The sequence below is a fragment of the Crassostrea angulata genome, chromosome 5 (genome assembly GCF_025612915.1).
Source record: "Crassostrea angulata isolate pt1a10 chromosome 5, ASM2561291v2, whole genome shotgun sequence".
In the NCBI taxonomy this organism is placed as follows: Eukaryota; Metazoa; Mollusca; class Bivalvia; order Ostreida; family Ostreidae; genus Magallana; species Magallana angulata.
Genome location: NC_069115.1, coordinates 58,135,986 through 58,153,569, shown reverse-complemented (window position 1 = coordinate 58,153,569; position 17,584 = coordinate 58,135,986). Strand labels below are relative to the sequence as shown.

The 17,584-nt window shown below is 35.1% G+C and overlaps 3 protein-coding genes across 3 annotated transcripts; 2 read left to right on the top strand and 1 right to left on the bottom strand.

Annotated features, from left to right (window-relative positions):
• The first annotated feature begins 1,196 nt into the window (after positions 1–1,196).
• LOC128185090 (proteoglycan 4-like) lies at positions 1,197–5,327 on the top strand. The gene is made up of 6 exons (XM_052854765.1): positions 1,197–1,239; positions 1,459–1,606; positions 2,011–2,132; positions 2,500–2,653; positions 3,032–3,168; positions 3,313–5,327. The coding sequence occupies exons 1-6, from the start codon at positions 1,197–1,199 to the stop codon at positions 4,542–4,544; spliced, it is 1,836 nt and encodes a 611-aa protein (XP_052710725.1). The 3' UTR covers positions 4,545–5,327.
• A 2,621-nt stretch (positions 5,328–7,948) lies between these two features.
• Positions 7,949–11,688, top strand: LOC128186171 (uncharacterized). The gene is made up of 6 exons (XM_052855922.1): positions 7,949–8,044; positions 8,385–8,520; positions 8,628–8,749; positions 8,865–9,015; positions 9,289–9,431; positions 9,594–11,688. The coding sequence occupies exons 1-6, from the start codon at positions 8,002–8,004 to the stop codon at positions 10,049–10,051; spliced, it is 1,053 nt and encodes a 350-aa protein (XP_052711882.1). The 5' UTR covers positions 7,949–8,001; the 3' UTR covers positions 10,052–11,688.
• A 147-nt stretch (positions 11,689–11,835) lies between these two features.
• LOC128186172 (allograft inflammatory factor 1-like) lies at positions 11,836–16,033 on the bottom strand. The gene is made up of 6 exons (XM_052855923.1): positions 15,843–16,033; positions 14,030–14,091; positions 13,265–13,331; positions 12,906–12,947; positions 12,529–12,691; positions 11,836–12,130 (listed from the first exon to the last, which is right to left on the bottom strand). The coding sequence occupies exons 1-6, from the start codon at positions 15,868–15,870 to the stop codon at positions 12,046–12,048; spliced, it is 447 nt and encodes a 148-aa protein (XP_052711883.1). The 5' UTR covers positions 15,871–16,033; the 3' UTR covers positions 11,836–12,045.
• Between the last annotated feature and the right edge of the window lie 1,551 nt (positions 16,034–17,584).

Here is a 17,584-nt window from a genome sequence, read left to right as displayed (position 1 = left end):
AAATTTAAGTATCAATAAATCTGATGGTTTTTTTTTTAAATCATTGAAAACTGTATTTAACGAATCATTGATTTTTGACCTATAGATATGTTCAATACTTGGAATATGTTGACTGAAACAGGCGTATACGTATCAAAACCTGCAAATACTGTCATTTTTAAGAACTTCAGGGCATTTTCCTTTATAGAGTGGGTCTGTGCTCCATATTTTTCTCATAGTCTAATTAAGGTCTATTGGAAAACAAACCGATTTCAATCAACAAAAACGTGGAGAGATGACCCACTATACATTAAAAATATTATTTTGTATACAAAAAATAATAGAAGTCCGGTAGTTCGTGGCCTTAGTCACACATACATGTAATATTTAAAAAGCCCACTTTGTTGTGTCTGAAATGGCTCAGTGGTTAGAGCACCTGGCATAAGCTAACCTTATATATCTAGGGTTTTTATATTACGTATATATACCACCAAAATATCCGACAATATTTTTTTTCTTATTTTTTGTTAAATATATTAAAAACTGACTATAGCTAGAAATTTTGCTTTTGCAAAGTTTTATTATAATATATTTGAATAGATTTAATTGGGGGAAAATAAATTCAAAATTGTATTTCACTACTAAACCGAATGGGCATTTGCGCCATCTTATTCCCCCATCTTCTTTACAAATAGGTAGACCGTGTGCTTGGTACATTTTCGATTATATTAAGTATTTACAGAAGAAAATATCTTTAGATATCCGTGCTTTTTCTTACGATAATAGAATCAGTGGGGGTCGTCTAACTTTATATAGTAAGTGTTTGAAATTCATTGAAATCATCATAATTAAGTATCGAGATCAATGTAATAATGACTCTTCCATCCATGATCGACCATACAATCTTTTACGAATAATCCATTATTACGAAGGAACTCGTCGTCACAAAATTATTCTTTATGTTACTAGTATCTGATTTGTAAAAAACAAAAACAAAAACAAACCAAAACACAAGATGTTGTCTAAAGAAATAAGAACGAAATGTTCATAACCAAAAAAAAAATTTGACGTCATAATATATAAATATCATTTTCTAAATATACGAGAGATCTCCAGTGCCGTGTGCGTGAAATTTCAGGGCTTGTTGAGTGATGCGTGCGGTCCCGAGTATATATATAGCAAGGAGTGAGGACCTTCTCAATCATAATTATACCACAATGCCATATCTAAGACGTATTCTACTACTGTGTCTATTTAGCGGTAAGTAAAAACTAGGTATACGAGGATCAAAGGAAAACAGAGAGTGAAATCAATCAACTTCGTTTAGAATCAAAGAAATAAAATTGGTTAATCTACCTTGAAAATGGAAATATTTTTTGCTTTTATTTTTTGACTCATTCCATTTTACTACAACATTTATTAAACCACTACAAAATTGACGGAATACAATTGAATGTCTTCTTTAATTTTGTGAAACAGGTGTTCTCGGGGCCGTGGAACAGCGCTGTGATTTGATTGGCTCCCTCCAGTGTCTCATGACTTTCTCCTCATCACACAAGTTCCAGGTCTCGTCTTACGCTGGCGATTACGATGTCAACCCCGGAAAGCTCGTCACAGAAATGTGCACGTACGTCACTCTCCTCCTAAATGTTTTTATTGCTTGATTTTCAATTGATTATTTTCTGTCTAAAACTCAAATTGGACATTTTTCTCTGTGTGTATGAAATTCATAAAAATTAATTATTCATGTTTGATTAATAACTCATATATGTAGTTTTTCTCTTTTGCCAATTCACTTATATAATATTCGTATTTCTAACCCATTAAATTTTGAGTTCGCCGTCATATGGGATTATTTACTTATTTATTTTCTTTTTTTTTTGGGGGGGGGGGGGCAAGCTTAGTTCGATATGTATGTAATGTTATCTCTATTCTATTTACATGTATCTTGATTTTAAAAAAAATATTGTACGATATGTATTAAATAGAATATATTATTTACAATAGTATATGGATGTGATCTACCTGTAGGAAGCTGGAACACCTGTACCTGTGTGTGGGGGACCGGATGTTGGGGTGCGCCCCACAGTACCGGCTGATGTACGAGACCGCTGTCTCTTCCGGGAGGTTCGTCTGTAATGACGGCAAGCAAGGTACGGCTAATTAATGGACGGTAATTAGTGAACCCCACAAACACGTCAGCAAAACCTCAGTGTAAAGGAGAGTTCGGGGGATTAAATCGTGTGGTTGCTTTGTGTTTACATGCGTCATAAAAAATAATCAAAAAAGGAATTTACACTTGTTAACATGAAAATGATATTTGATCAAACTTTTTTAATTTGATTAATTGATAACACCCATCCTCACTCATGTTTAAGATTGGCGAAATGTCATTCTTTTACTATACTGATAAAAAAATTAGATTAAAATTTCTTTTAAAAACATTAAATTAATCTACAAATGTATATTAGTAGACCTGTTTAAGGTACCACCCTTATTTTACATTGCTACCTGTTACAGGTTTTATAGACAACTTCCGGTGCCTCGTTTCCAACAGCATCAGAAACAGCTCCATCAGTTGTGGCGGGAAAATCCTCACTGTCATCCAGAAAATTTTCTCCAGTCCTGCGTCTGTTCTACCCGACCTAGCGTCCAAAGCAGACGAGCTGTGCATGTAAGACAGTCTATAATTTTTCTCATCGCAGAGAATTTTTTTTAGATAAACTATCTACAAAATACTTCTTCAATATTTACATACAATACCCAATATTATCCATATGCATGGATTGAAACTGAACAGTGATACCCAGTGGAGATTCATTAATCGATCGTTTTCTAGCTATTCCATAAATATTTTTTTTCAAAGATTGCATTCTATATTCTTACTACATCGTTTACCTTTAAATAAAACTAGGTAAAAAACACAGGGATGATTTTTGAGCAAAACAAAACCAAAAAACCAAGAAAAATAGACAAAAGAAACAAACAAACTCCACAGTGTCCTCTCTATAATATATTGCGGTACCATGAGCAGATCTTTTTCAACTTTCAGCAAATCCAACGACACGTTGAAGTGTGTGATAGAGCGGACCACGGCAGAGTGCGGGGCTGGAGCCGCCGCCTATGTACAGCGCTACATGGACACCTCCATCTCACCCCTCAAGTCATTCTTCGCATGCACTGACAACCGTAAGTGTCAACTATATCAGAGTGATAAAAGATCTTTTGAAATTCTAAATTAGCTTTGCAATAATCCGAAATTTATTTTTTGTTAATTTATCAATGATATCCTACCAAATGTACAATTACACATTTTATCTTATTATCATTCAGAACCTTACATATATCAAACTGGAGTTAACACTCAAACTAAATGGAGGGACATACAGACAACCAGACAGGGCCAACTGATACCGGCTGTATCACCGGAAGTTACCGCTTACACACAACAACCAAAACCACACCCAGAGCCGTTTCCGAAACCCATCCGAATGAAAGCAAACGCAGTGAACTTTGATTTAACTGCGATTCCGATAAATTCGTTACAAGAACCAGTTGGTGAACCAGAAAAATACTCACCAGAACCAGTTGGTGAACCAAAAGTGTCCCTACCTGGACTTGTTAGTGAACCAAAAGTGTTCCCTCCTGAACCAGTTGGTGAACCAGAAAAATCCTCACCAGAACCACTTAGTGAACTAGAAAAATCTTTACCTGAGCCAGTTAATGAGACAGAAAAAATCTTTCAAGAACCAGTTGGTGTTCCAGAAGAATCCTTAGTAGAACCAATTGGTGAACCAGAAAAATCCTCACCAGAACCAGTTGGTGAACCAGAAGAATCCTTACTAGAACCAGTTGGTGAACCAGAAAAATCCTCACCTGAACCAGTTGGTGAACCAGAAAATTCCTCACCTGAACCAGTTGGTGAACCAGAAAAATCCTCATCAGAGCCAGTTGGTGAGCCAGAAGAATCCTTACTAGAACCAGTTGGAGAACCAGAGCCAGTTGGTGAACCAGAAAAATCCTCACCTGAACCAGTTGGTGAACCAGAAAAATCCTCACCTGAACCAGTTGGTGAACCAGAAAAATCCTTATCAGAACCAGTTGGTGAGCCGGAAACCTTGCCAAATACGATGATAGTGAACCAAAAACCTCAACCGGTGGCAATCAACTTACCAAATGGTCCTAAACAGTCTCAGTCAGAGCCTGAGAGAAGAGACTCTAAGGTCAGTGAACCAGTTCTACTCACGTCGACAACTACCACAATTGCCCCGATTATTATAGCCGGAACAGGAAGAACATGTAGAAAATACTGCTTCCGGTACCGTACTTTGAGCCGTTTCACGAGTCAAGAGAAGGAGGAATACGACGCACTTTGCGACCGTATGTGTCAGATGGGTCGGTGTATGACCACTGTGTGTAGTGCGGAGTGTGGTTGTCCCCGGAAACTGGTATGTAGTTACACCGGGTCCCGGAGGAGATGGGCCGGGGACCACTGGTGTAACAACCTATGTAGACAGGGCTCCGCCCTCTGTCGACAGACCCAGTGTAACTGTCGATACGACTAATGGGATAGACCCCTATACTGTAGACAGACCCAGTGTAACTGTCGATACGACTAATAGTATAGGCACATATACTGTAGACAGACCCATTGTAACTGTCGATACGACTAATTGTATAGAAACATATACTGTAGACAGACCCAGTGTAACTGTCGATACGACTAATTGTATAGACAGATATACTGTAGACAGACCCAGTGTAACTGTCGATACGACTAATTGTATAGACACATATACTGTAGACAGACCCAGTGTAACTGTCGATACGACTAATTGTATAGACACATATACTGTAGACGGACCCAGTGCAACTGTCGATACGACTAATTGTATAGACACATATACTGTAGACAGACCCAGTGTAACTGTCGATACGACTAATTGTATAGACACATATACTGTAGACAGACCCAGTGTAACTGTCGATACGACTAATTGTATAGACACATATACTGTAGACAGACCCAGTGCAACTGTCGATACGACTAATTGTATAGACACATATACTGTAGACAGACCCAGTGCAACTGTCGATACGACTAATTGTATAGACACATATACTGTAGACAGACCCAGTGTAACTGTCGATACGACTAATTGTATAGACACATATACTGTAGACAGACCCAGTGTAACTGTCGATACGACTAATTGTATAGACACATATACTGTAGACGGACCCAGTGTAACTGTCGATACGACTAATTGTATAGACACATATACTGTAGACAGACCCAGTGTAACTGTCGAAACTGTGCATAAGGACGACTGTGATATCCAGAACTGTTCATCAATTTTATTTTTACACAAAATGTGCAATATCATTTTATATACAATATACTTTTGTTTGATGGTTTGTGTTTACTTTTTAATAAAAACCTTTAAAACCAATATATTAGTATTAATTATTATGATTGTGTTGTGCGTGTAAAGTGTATATAATTATGTGTTGTGTTGTGTATGTATAGAGTGGCGGAGAGTGGAGTTATGTGGGATGAGGTTCTCCTCGGCTACTTATGTTTGACAGTAATTAACCCGTACTGTCGTAAGATTTATTGTAAGTGTTTATTTACATGTTCATGGACATACAATGTTTGAATGATTTTTTTCTATAACGCATAAAGAGAGCTTTTACCAAAAACATTCAAGAGACAATGTCAAAGTTTCAAACAAAACTAAACTTGGTGAAAACATTGACCTATCCGATTAAATTGAACCACCTTAAAGCGACGAACGACATAAACCAAGGATGACAATGTTGTTTGGGGATTGTTTCTGGTGACCTCGGTCTTACTTGATAGATGACTTTCACGTGCATGACACATGTTCGTAAGGTTGATTTCAGAAATACATAACTCAAAATGTATATGTATAGTTACATGCATTGAACATCATTTATGATTCAATTAAGAAAGAAGGTCCTGTGGAAATATTTGATACGTATATCTCTTATTTTTGTTTGGTTCAACCTTCTTATAACCATTGTTCTTGATGATAAAAATGTTTGCATTTTTTTACGAAATGAGATAAAATTTTACATAAATGTGTTTTTAATTTCAATTAAAAAAAAATTCGATAATAGCTTACTTAAGGTCTTAAAGTCCAAAATATAGTCCAAAACTATTTTTTCGATCTAAATGTTTACAATGCTTCAAGCAATATGAGCTGCATTTTTCATGTTGATTTTTTTTTTTACTAAAATGTTCTTTTCTACTAAAATGACAAAAATATCATGGGTTTTAAATTTCTGTTAGCCATATTTTTGTAGGAAAAGGCCGTTAAGAAGCCTTATTTGGAGGAAAATTGAAATATTGCGTCCTGTACAAAAATTGATATGCTATTTATTCCTAAGAAGAGAAATATTTCCTTTGACAAAAATTAATGATTTTTTCAAATCTTATTTATCATAAAAGTTTAAGTTATATACAGACTTATCATACTAGCAGGCTTTTGCAGCAAAATAAAATTCCAAAAAATACAACTCATATTGCTTTAAGTAAGGCATTTTAATAGGCAACCAATTTGAGTATCATTCGTTGAGTTAAAAGCGACTTACAGAGCCTACAAACTTTTGCTATGTAAAAAAAACTTCTCTTTACATTTTGAAAGTTGAAGTAAAAATTCCACTTTTAGACTAAAATGAATATGTTAAACGTTAGGAACTGTTTATTTTTGCTTATTAAAAAGAATAATAAGATCGACAAATCAGCATGAAAAAGATTTTTTTAATGGTATATTGAGCCAATGTATACAAAAACAGGGCACGGGCAGCAATTGTTACCATGACAGAGAATTGTGAGCCCTATATCTTGCTTAAAACTCTACGACTGACCCTAAAATTTCAATCGATCTTTAGAAATGCATTTCTAAAGCATTGTAAAAATTAAAAACAGATCTAGAAAAATAGAATTTAACCAAGATCGTGATTATGCCCCTTTAATAGTATTCAACATCCTCAAATGGATTGTTGACTCTTATTTCCGACACAATTAAAGGATAATGAACTCAATGACTTTGAACAAAAACAGCAAACTTTGAATTTTCTTTTATCACTATGATTGTGGGAATGATAACATTGCCTTATAAATCATTAAATAAATTGCACTCAAGTGATCTCCATAAGTTTTAAAGGAACCTCTGTCTGTTGCAATATAAAAAAGATGTTTTTTACCAACAGGACCACATGTCAGAAGCCATATAATTTGTCTTATTCGAATCGAATATCGAATTAACAAAAAATTATCTTCCAAAACTTGTGATTTGAAAACATGAAATATTTATAAACCAATCAAGCTCAGTTTGCAAAGCAGTGATGGTAAATTAAACATGTAATATATACGATAAGAAGTACTATATTGATGAGTTCGATACTGAGAGAGGTGATACAAAATTACGTTATAATGACTTCTAGTAGTACATGTATAATATATGTCAAGTTATCCTTGATATGTTTCAGTGTATATTTCTATAACGTCATCTGACAAATTGATTAAGTACAAACCGAAAAGTACAAAAGAAATAAATAAAATCCACAAATTAATCAAAAGGAAGTATTTTCTAAAATTATTCAAAACTTGTTTTCTTGCCAAGTTACGTCAGACGATTGTGACGTTTCCCATCATCATAAGTTGTAACTGTCCACAAAATCATAATGCTTTAAAAATTATATATTTGTAATATGTATTTCAAAATATTTTGACACGATTTTAACCCCGTGACGTAAATTGGACATTTCTCCCACACTGCCGAGGAAATACTTCTGACAAGCGAACGCATGTAAAACTAAGCGTGGCCGGCCAAGCGGGTCATGTTTTGTTTGCGTAATTCGTTACGCTTTGTTGAATTTCTTCTTAATAAAACAACGGGAGAGTCATTCAGTCGGCATTACTACAAAAGTCGTAACAATTTTATTACACACAACATACAAACATACAAGAGAGACAACCTGTGTGAGGACACGATGCTTCTACTTCAAACTTTGTTATGTCTCACTGTTTTTCAGGGTATGTAAAAATATATAAAGATTACTATTAAATTCAATTTGGATTTTTTTTTGTAAAGATTATGTATTAATTATTTCATTGATTATTAATTCAAATCAAAAACGTGTATCTGTTGGAAAATAATCTGTACGCCATAATTCTTGATGTTTAAGACTCGCAGTTTTATTTTGCATCCACCAATTGCAAAAAAAAAAACAAAAAACAAAAAAACACGGAATTAAAATGTAATGTAATCAATGTAAAAAAAATGAAAATCATTTATTTATAACAAGACGACGTATTATTATCATAAAGCTTCACATACAATGTTACACGTAACAATCTTTTGTTTCTAAATCAGGAATTTTGAGTCAGTATTGTGACATCACCTCTGCCAACAAATGCTGGTCCCCAATGACGGCCACCCTGGGGGACCTTATCCCTGGCCCCACCCCCTCCTCCATTCCCCCCGCTGTCAAGGTCTACAGCGTCTGCAGGTACGATAACACAGAATACACTCCCTTGGATTATCAAAAGTTTATTTCATATTTATGAAATTGTGTAATTTTTTTAGAAACTATAACATTTTTAAACTTTTGAATAGTGGACTCAACAATGTGTTCGCATGCATGGAGAACAAGATGGCGGCCTGTTCCCCTGACGACCGTCTCCTATACGACACAGCCACCTCGTCAGCCATGTTTCTCTGTACCAAAGGAAAACAAGGTACCGCATTATATTTTGACATTAAATTTATCTCATTTAGTATTAATTTCCTCTGTATCCCTATATTTTAGCCGTATTCTGTAAATCTAAATATTAGATTTATTTGTTAACGTAGGTTACATAGACCATGCCAAGTGTCTGTTCAGCAAGTCATCTCATCAGGCTATGAACACCTGTACAAGTGACGCCATCACCCTGATCAAAACCCTCATCTTCAGCGTGAATGACCTAGCGGACCTGAAGGTCATGTCCAAGGAGCTGTGTGGGTAAGGGGTTCTGTTGTAGCTTTTATTAAAAAATCTTCAAAGATATTAAATATAAAATGCTTTCCAGTTTTAGAAGTTTTCATTAACATGTATATTACATGTAGCAAGAAATTGATGTATAAAAACTGAATTGTTTGCTGGCACGTTCATTTATTATAATAGCCATTGCAATTTTTGAATTATAAACGCAACTGGAATGCAAAGAGCAGGGGACAAGTACGTATGTAGGGATGCAAACATAAAGTCATGGTCTCATTGCCTTGTTTTCATTAGACTTGCGTCGACGGTCCGCTCCTGTCTGTTTGACACCGCCCAGGAGAATTGTGGGCGGCCCGCCGCCTCCTACCTACAGCAGTACATGGACGCCACTATAGAGCCATTCTCCAAGTTCCTCTCCTGTCCCCCACCAAAATCAGGTAGGCCTATCAAAGCTTTCGAACCTAGTTCTTAATATACTAAACAAATTGCAAGTACCATTTGATATGTATTGGAGTTAGTACAACTATTTGTAACAATCGAATAGCAAAGAACTGATAGGTGCTTATGTTAAATTCGTCACTCTTTTACTTAATTTCCAGATACAAAATATCTACCATTGGAAGGAAAAGTGTCATTTGAAAACGGAATGGTTAATCCTTTTGATACAAACACCATTAGCCCGGAAGCGTTAACTCCCTCCAAAATACAAGTAGACAGAGTTCCCTCAACAACTCCCGGAAGCCCCCCACTCAGTGACCAGACCGATGGCCTATCAGTGGTCCCCACCTGTAACAGGTACTGCTTCCTGTACCAGCACAACCTGCCCACGTCTATAAAACAGGGCTACGACGACTGGTGCGAGGTCAACTGTCGCCAGGGGTTCTGTCCCCCAACCTCCTGCACGTGCAACTGTAACCCCACCCCCAGGAGGCTGGTGTGTGAGGCCATGGATCTAAGGTTCGGTCAGAGCTCGGTCGGTTCTCAGTGGTGTACCAGTGTGTGCCAGCAGGGGTTCTGTCCCAAACACTACTGTAGATGCCGCGTGGTACTGGAATAGTGTGGACCGATTAACGTTACTTTGTTCTTGTGTCCTACTGTGTATATTTACGGTACTGTGTACATGTACGGTACTGTGTACATGTACGTTACTATGAAAATGTACGTTGCTATGTACATGTATGCCACTGTGTATAGATCTTATGTACATTACTGTGTAAATGTTCGTCACTGTGTACTTTTACGTTACTGATTACATGTCCGTTTCTTTATACGTTACTGTATATCTGTATGTTTATGTTTACCTTAGTATGTACATGTACGTTAAGGTCCACTGTACGTCACTGTGTACTTTTACGTCCCTGTGTACATGCACATCACCGTGTACAGTACGTTACTATGTATAGTACGCAATTGTGTACATGGACGTTACTGTGTATAGTATGTTACTGTGTATAGTACGTTACTGTGTATAGTACGTTACTGTGTATAGTACGTTACTGTGTATAGTACGCAATTGTGTACATGGACGTTACTGTGTATAGTACGTTACTGTGTATAGTACGTTACTGTGTATAGTACGTTACTGTGTATAGTACGCAATTGTGTACATGTACGTTATTGTGTACTGGCACTTTTAATTGAAAACCTACATCTGTGATAAAGTTACCTCGTGTTAATTTAATAATGTGAAATCCAGTGGTTCTCTTATATTTATAATTTCATTCATATCGTTGTCTTTTTTACTCACGCGATGTTGAAATTGAAATAAACTGATCATGTATACCAGTATACATTTTTATTGTTTTGAGTGACAGGATATTGTTTTTACATGGCATGTGTTATGTTATGGGTCAAAAAACACCACAAAAGTTTAGTTACCTTCAATGCTACAGCGAAACGCATTTATTGGTGCAGCTTTTATAACTGCAATGAAGCTATGTACATTTTGTTGTTAAATATTTTAATTCTTCTCTTCTTGTTGCTGTTGTTGTTAATCTTTTTTTTTGTCTTTGGCTAGCGTTTCTGCTCCAGTATTATAGCTATCAATGGTGTTTCTGCTCCAGTATTATAGCTATCAATGGCGTTTCTGCTCCAGTATTATAGCTATCAATGGCGTTTCTGCTCCAGTATTATAGCTATCAATGGCGTTTCTGCTTTAGTATTATAGTTATCAGTGGTTTGCTCTAGTATTATAGCTATCGGTGTTTTTGTTGCTCTAGTATGAATTGCCATCAGTGTCGTTGCTGCTCTAGTGTTTAAACTACTAGTGTTGTTGTTGCTCTAGTGTTAAAACTACTAGTGTTGTTGCTGCTCTAGTATTACAGCCATCAGTGTTGTTGCCGCGGCCTTTATCTTTGCTTTTTTGTTGCATTTGATTTTGCCGTTCGAAAATGCTAAAGCTTTTAGACTTGCGACTGATTTTCATCAAAACTTTGTTTCGGTGTATATATCTTTTAAAAAGGTTGGTGTTGTTTTTAATGGAATGTTACTGCAATTTGTGTTGTTGTCTGTTTATTCAATGTTATTGTTGGCGTTATTGTCACATCTGCTTTACAATGTATATGTTAAGCTAAATTATGTACTTTGGTATTTGGGATTGTGTTAAGAGCAAAATATGAAGGCCAACATAGTACAACTAGTCCGGTAACTTACATGTAGGTTAATTCCCTACACCGGATTGTTTACGAGGCCCTACCATGTTTACAATTTTGTTCAGATGACAATTGCGGATGTTTATTACTTAACATGTACTCCAACGGCAAGTGCACTTTAATATCCTAATGCTTCGTGCATTTCAAAGTATTTACAATATTTACACAATAATTTGAACTACAATGGGGGTATCTTTAGTACTTTCATTCTCTCAATTCAAAAATCCATTTAGCTTCTGACAATGTATTCAGTTTTATAACATTTAAGACATTATATATGTATTCAAAATAAAATTAGCACACATTTCATTACATTCTTCAGTTAACGGTTTCATTCACTTCTGTTCACATAATCATATCGTTACACACGTCGGGCTCGATATGCTGGTATTTCCACTTCCTATGGCAGATCGGAGAGGGATTTCTTGGGAGGCAGACCTGTGGGTTTAGCTTTCTCTTTGTTCTTCTCCTCAAACATCAGGATTCTAGTTAAATGTTTAAAAAACAGGTTTAACAGTCTCTAATTTTGAAAACACTTGGCAGATGACGTTTTGATTCTCGTTTATAAATTACGTTGGTATAGAATGATGTTATCATGGAGTTCAGTCAGAGTACTATAGTAATGATTGTTCCTGATCAACATCTTTTTAAAGGTACTATATACATGTATATTAAATTGAATACTTTGAAGAAACATTGTGCGCAAACAACTGTAATATCTTCTTCAATGTAAATGCAAGAATTTTTTAAGTGTATACATGTACATTCAGACGCCAATTGCAAGCTTATGCGTTGCTTGAACTCGAAATGATTATTGTATAAATGTTACTGCTAAATTAATGTTATTCTGAAATCTGAACCAGAGTACAATATTTACACGTACATTTTAAGGATGGAACTTTTCTTTCCAAGCATCATGTTGAGGAATTCTGGGTAATGGATAGTGCCAGAGTTTGTGGTATCAATCTCAGCTATCATTTTCTTTAACTCTAGATGGGTCTTTGCCTGTCCTAGTTTCTCCATCATTTGTTTTAATTCCATTATGTCTAACAAGAAATCAATCTTTAAAGTCATTTATGCTGCAGTAAGCATCAAACATGTTGATTCTGTTGATTAAGAAAACCGCTGCACTGATGTTAATGTAGATGTAAAATATTTTTTTCTGTTTTGATAACGTATTTACTGTGTCCTTTTAAAAAAAAAATATAACATTGAAAAGATGTATAAAACAGATTTAACGTGCGGATATTTGTGACTTACCTATATCCCCCGAATTATCCAAGTCATATTCCATGAATTTTTCTGTAAGATAAAAATGTTTGGTTATTCTAAGTAATTTATAATTTATTTCTTATCAAGTCGTATACTAGCATAACGCATACAGGTTTAGTTAAACGATGTGAAAGTGTAAGTGCACAAGTAACTACACCATTTTACATATTAAAAGCGGTAATTATTCCATGTTTATTATGAAATGTCGTACTTTGATCCATTGCTAGTATTATATAGCTGATTATCTGAGCCTATGTTGGAATAGGCCCACCATGCATACATGTACTTCCGTAAGAAATCATTATCCACAAGTTATCGTACTTGAATCATCAAAATTACACACAGACCTTTGTATTCGTTCAATTTCTCCTCCAAGTCTTCCACATCTTTGTACGTATCTCCATCCAGAAAATCCTTCAATTCAAAAATTTATAACGGTGTGCATTATAGAGAAAAATTATTCATCTCGTATAAGTATACATTTACATATTTGAAATATGTACATGTTTTCATCATAAAATAAACTACTTTAAGTTCTAACAAATGTTCAAAGACTTTTAAACAAACTTGATAATCCCGTGTCATGTATGTGGGTTGTTTTTTTTCTTCGTAATTAAAATATATTGCACGTTAATTAGATGGAACCATCTGTGGTTTACTACAATGACCCAATGATATTTATGGTACTTCTCCCATATAGTACTACTTACGGTATCTACTTATGGTACTTCTCCCATCTAAAGGAGATAATTCTTGCTGAGTTTGTTTGCATTTATGTACATTAAAACCTTACTTGGGGTAACATTATGAAAGCATTTTTTTTTTAATATTTGTATTAGACACTCAGCAGGATTATAAATAGAAAAGATCGAAACAATTTAAACAAAATAATATACGTATTCCTGACCGAGTACATTCAGTCCCCAAATACAATCTATTAAACGTGAATGGTTAAAGCTCATCCAATTTTTATATCTTATTTAGTTTACTGGCAATAATGTTTATACTGATATCTATAAACCACATTTTTCCACATAGTAAAATGAATGGGATGAGACATCACAATGACTCTACACACCAGCGTCTAGTAAGTACACTGTAAGTACTAGTACCCTATTGACTTCGTCCAACTCATCTTCCTGCTTCTTCCGTAGTGCTCCATATCGCTTCCCTCCTAAGAAAAAAAGTAGGTTTTTAAGTTATAAATATTTGCATCACAGTATGTTTAATTAAAAAATGTGAGTACAATACATGTAGTTACCCAATACACGTATTTTTCTAAATATTTTTTATTTTCTTAGGTGTAAATAAAGATTCATACTTGTCAAAAGTTTATTATATATTACACACAGTAACAGTACACGGCGAAAACTTGGATTTGTGCCTATCAAGAACGTCCTTATATATCGTACATAGAGTATATCCTTCAGCGTACATGTAGTTATTTACTCATCTATGAATGTTGTGTATGTCCTTTTTTTCTTGGTCCATCATCTGAACTGCGTATCATATTATAAAATCGTTTTTATACACTAGGACTTGAGTTCCCATGATTTATACCTGTACCTATGTACAGGACCAGAAGCATTCGCATGAATTCACATACACATGAATTAACCTCAACAAAAATAAATGTTAAGAAAGTATGCTAGATTAAAGAGAATATCCATGTGAATTTTTCGCTTTTTTTTCATGAAGCATTGGAGCCAGATGTAGCTGTGTATTTTGTTGTATTTTTTATTTGTAAGCTTTATTTTGATTTTTTTTTTACTTTGTTTCATGTGCTATAAGGCATATTAATTGCTTATACACATAAGGTGTATTAATCGTTTATAGACTCTCTAGTAAGAATTTCTGGATAAAATGGCGCTTCTTAATGCCCGTTACATTGTACAATTTTAAGAGCTTCTCGTTAGAGTCTCGTCCAATGCGTGACAACGTCATTAAGAACAAGTAGTCAGTACTTCTGTAGAAGAGACATTTCCGGAAACAAATTTACTTCCATTAATTGCTTGTGATATTATTTCACAATGTTTTCAACGGGATTTTTAAACACCAAGAATTATGTTGATATTAGCCTTGAGTCAAAATCTCATATAAGCGAAAATTGATATTCATAGAAAACTGCCAAAAGACGTTCAACTTTAGAGCGTATCGTTTTACCTAGAAGAGACACTGTTTGATACGAATAAAATGCATTGTACATGCTAACGGACCACCGTTGTACGAAATCGGCGTGTAAGATGACCTATATTTTCAACATTTCTATGTCACTAGAATCGGCTGCCGGATGACTTTCTGATATATCTTACATGTATGACCCTTTTTTTCTCTCTCTCTCTCTCTCTCTCTCTCTCTCTCTCTCTCATCCACACATTAAGATACACAGATCATCACTCATAATGTCCCCATCCCACAAATCAGGCCACATCTTAATGGATTATTTCACTGACATCATTTGTCCCCCGGGGTTACACAGGTAAAAGCTTTCCTACACAGGTGTATCGTTTACTTGGACGTTTCAATAAGTGTTGTGTTTGTAAACATAGTAACATAATTGCATTGGTGTATAATGCATTCTCGATGAAAAAGACACCCAACATTTCATAGGACTCGTACATAAAACACGCACCTGATCAGCAATAAAGTAAACAAAATGAGCATTGAAGAAACTCTTTAACCATATTCAGGAAATAAAATAACATCAGGTAAATCAAATGGGAAAATAGTTTCCTTCTATATACCTGTGGAAAAATTGATACAAAACTTTCAACAAGTATTAGCTAGCATTTTGATTTCCTTATAATGAAAATAAATAAACGGAGCTATACGCGTATTATATGTAATTGAAACCAAGATTCCATTTAACACATTGTTCGTAGAACAGAGTAAATATTCAGAGAAGTTGGAACCTGCGTGATTTACCTTGCTTGTCTTTAAAGTCCAGGGACATGATGGCGAGGGTCCGACCTCCAATCTAAATACACAAACAGTCCGAGTAACGCAGTCTCCGTGTCGCCGTGAATGATTAAATTTCACCAGGGGTTACCATGCTAACGTACGTATATCTGCCGCTCTCAATATCTATCCCTGTGTGTCCTCTAACTTCCTGCTTGTTGTCACGTGGTGTTCGTACTGTGACATTTTATTATGAATAATGAGATGCATTTATTACATGGGTGTTTATCAATCGACATGATTATTTAATTGCAAACTTTTATAAACGATGAATGAAAGTGTCCACTATCAATCTGCATGATCCAAACTCAAAATTAAAAAAATATCCATCGTTCTCTAATTAAAATCGAGCACATGCTTGCTTGAATAATTTCACTGCTAGGGTTCAATATTATAAATATTTGAAATCGGTCCTTGTAAGTCATTTGCTGATTCCAAGACCACGTTGGAGGAAAAAAAATCAGACACTCTTGTTTAATTTACTTTGATAAACATACCTGCAAATTAAAAAAAAAAGATTTACCTAGTCAGGGGTAAAATTAGAATTTAGTCAACCAGATTTTGTACATACTTGTATGTAATCTTATTCTGAAAGCTCCAAACATTCTGCATACCACCAAATGATAATTTACGAAGATACTGTTTACGTATACACCTGTTTTCCTTAGAGCGTTTGAAAATAGGAACAAAACCTTCAATGATTTGACAAGGCGGAACTTAATTCACGACTGAACATCGTACATGTAAAATGTCTTGATGTCTGGGAGACAATTAACTTACTAGTCTTTCACGGCCAGCAAGCAAGCATCTTTTTTTAAAGTGGGGGGGGGGGGGGGGGGGGGCTCATAAAAAAAATCTTGACAGGAAAAAAAAGAAAAGTACATGTACCTTAATGGTAGTTCAGAAATCAGGATTACATTCCGGAAGTACTATATAGTACTTGTCAACGAGTGATAGTACGGAAAAGTCACACCTTAAACCAGTAAACAAAGTACTTGTAATGACGAAGACAATCACTACATGTATCCATTACGTGGCGATAGCCAAGACAGGGGCAAAGCGAGACAACTCTCGGGATTTCTTCCCTATCATCTCCATCACAGTGTGTTTTATTTAACAGCTAACGAAGGGTCAAAATGTCTGCATCTACATAATGTTGATGTAAGTACACTCGCTTGTGGAAAAAGAATCGAAATTCCTCTGACGTAATAAAACTGGTTATAAACAGCATGCAACAATATTTCATTGCAAACACGCCATGGCTACATAAAGTTCTCAATATTTTTTTTTTTTTTTTTTTTTTTTTATTCATTAAATAAAGTTTTATTCATCGAAATACCGGAAAATCGGATGAGAACTGTCAATTGTTTTAGAAATTATAATTTTTTTAATTACCAAATTTAACAAATTTAATTATGCAAATTGAGATAAGTTCATTTTCTACAAGCGTTAATTAGTAATTGATGAGCGGAAATAAATCCTAAAATTTCGGAATTTTCACTGGAATATTTTAATCAGAATAAATGAACTTTGTAGTCTTCCGCTTCACATATTTTTAGTAAACGAAGTGGATCCACACATTAACTAGTACTGTTAAGTACACGTTTTACAAAGGATCTTGCTGTCCAACAATGTACCAAGAGTTAAAAATATTATAGAACATATATGTATACATGTGGATAGGACAGCGCATCGATGATGATTTCACG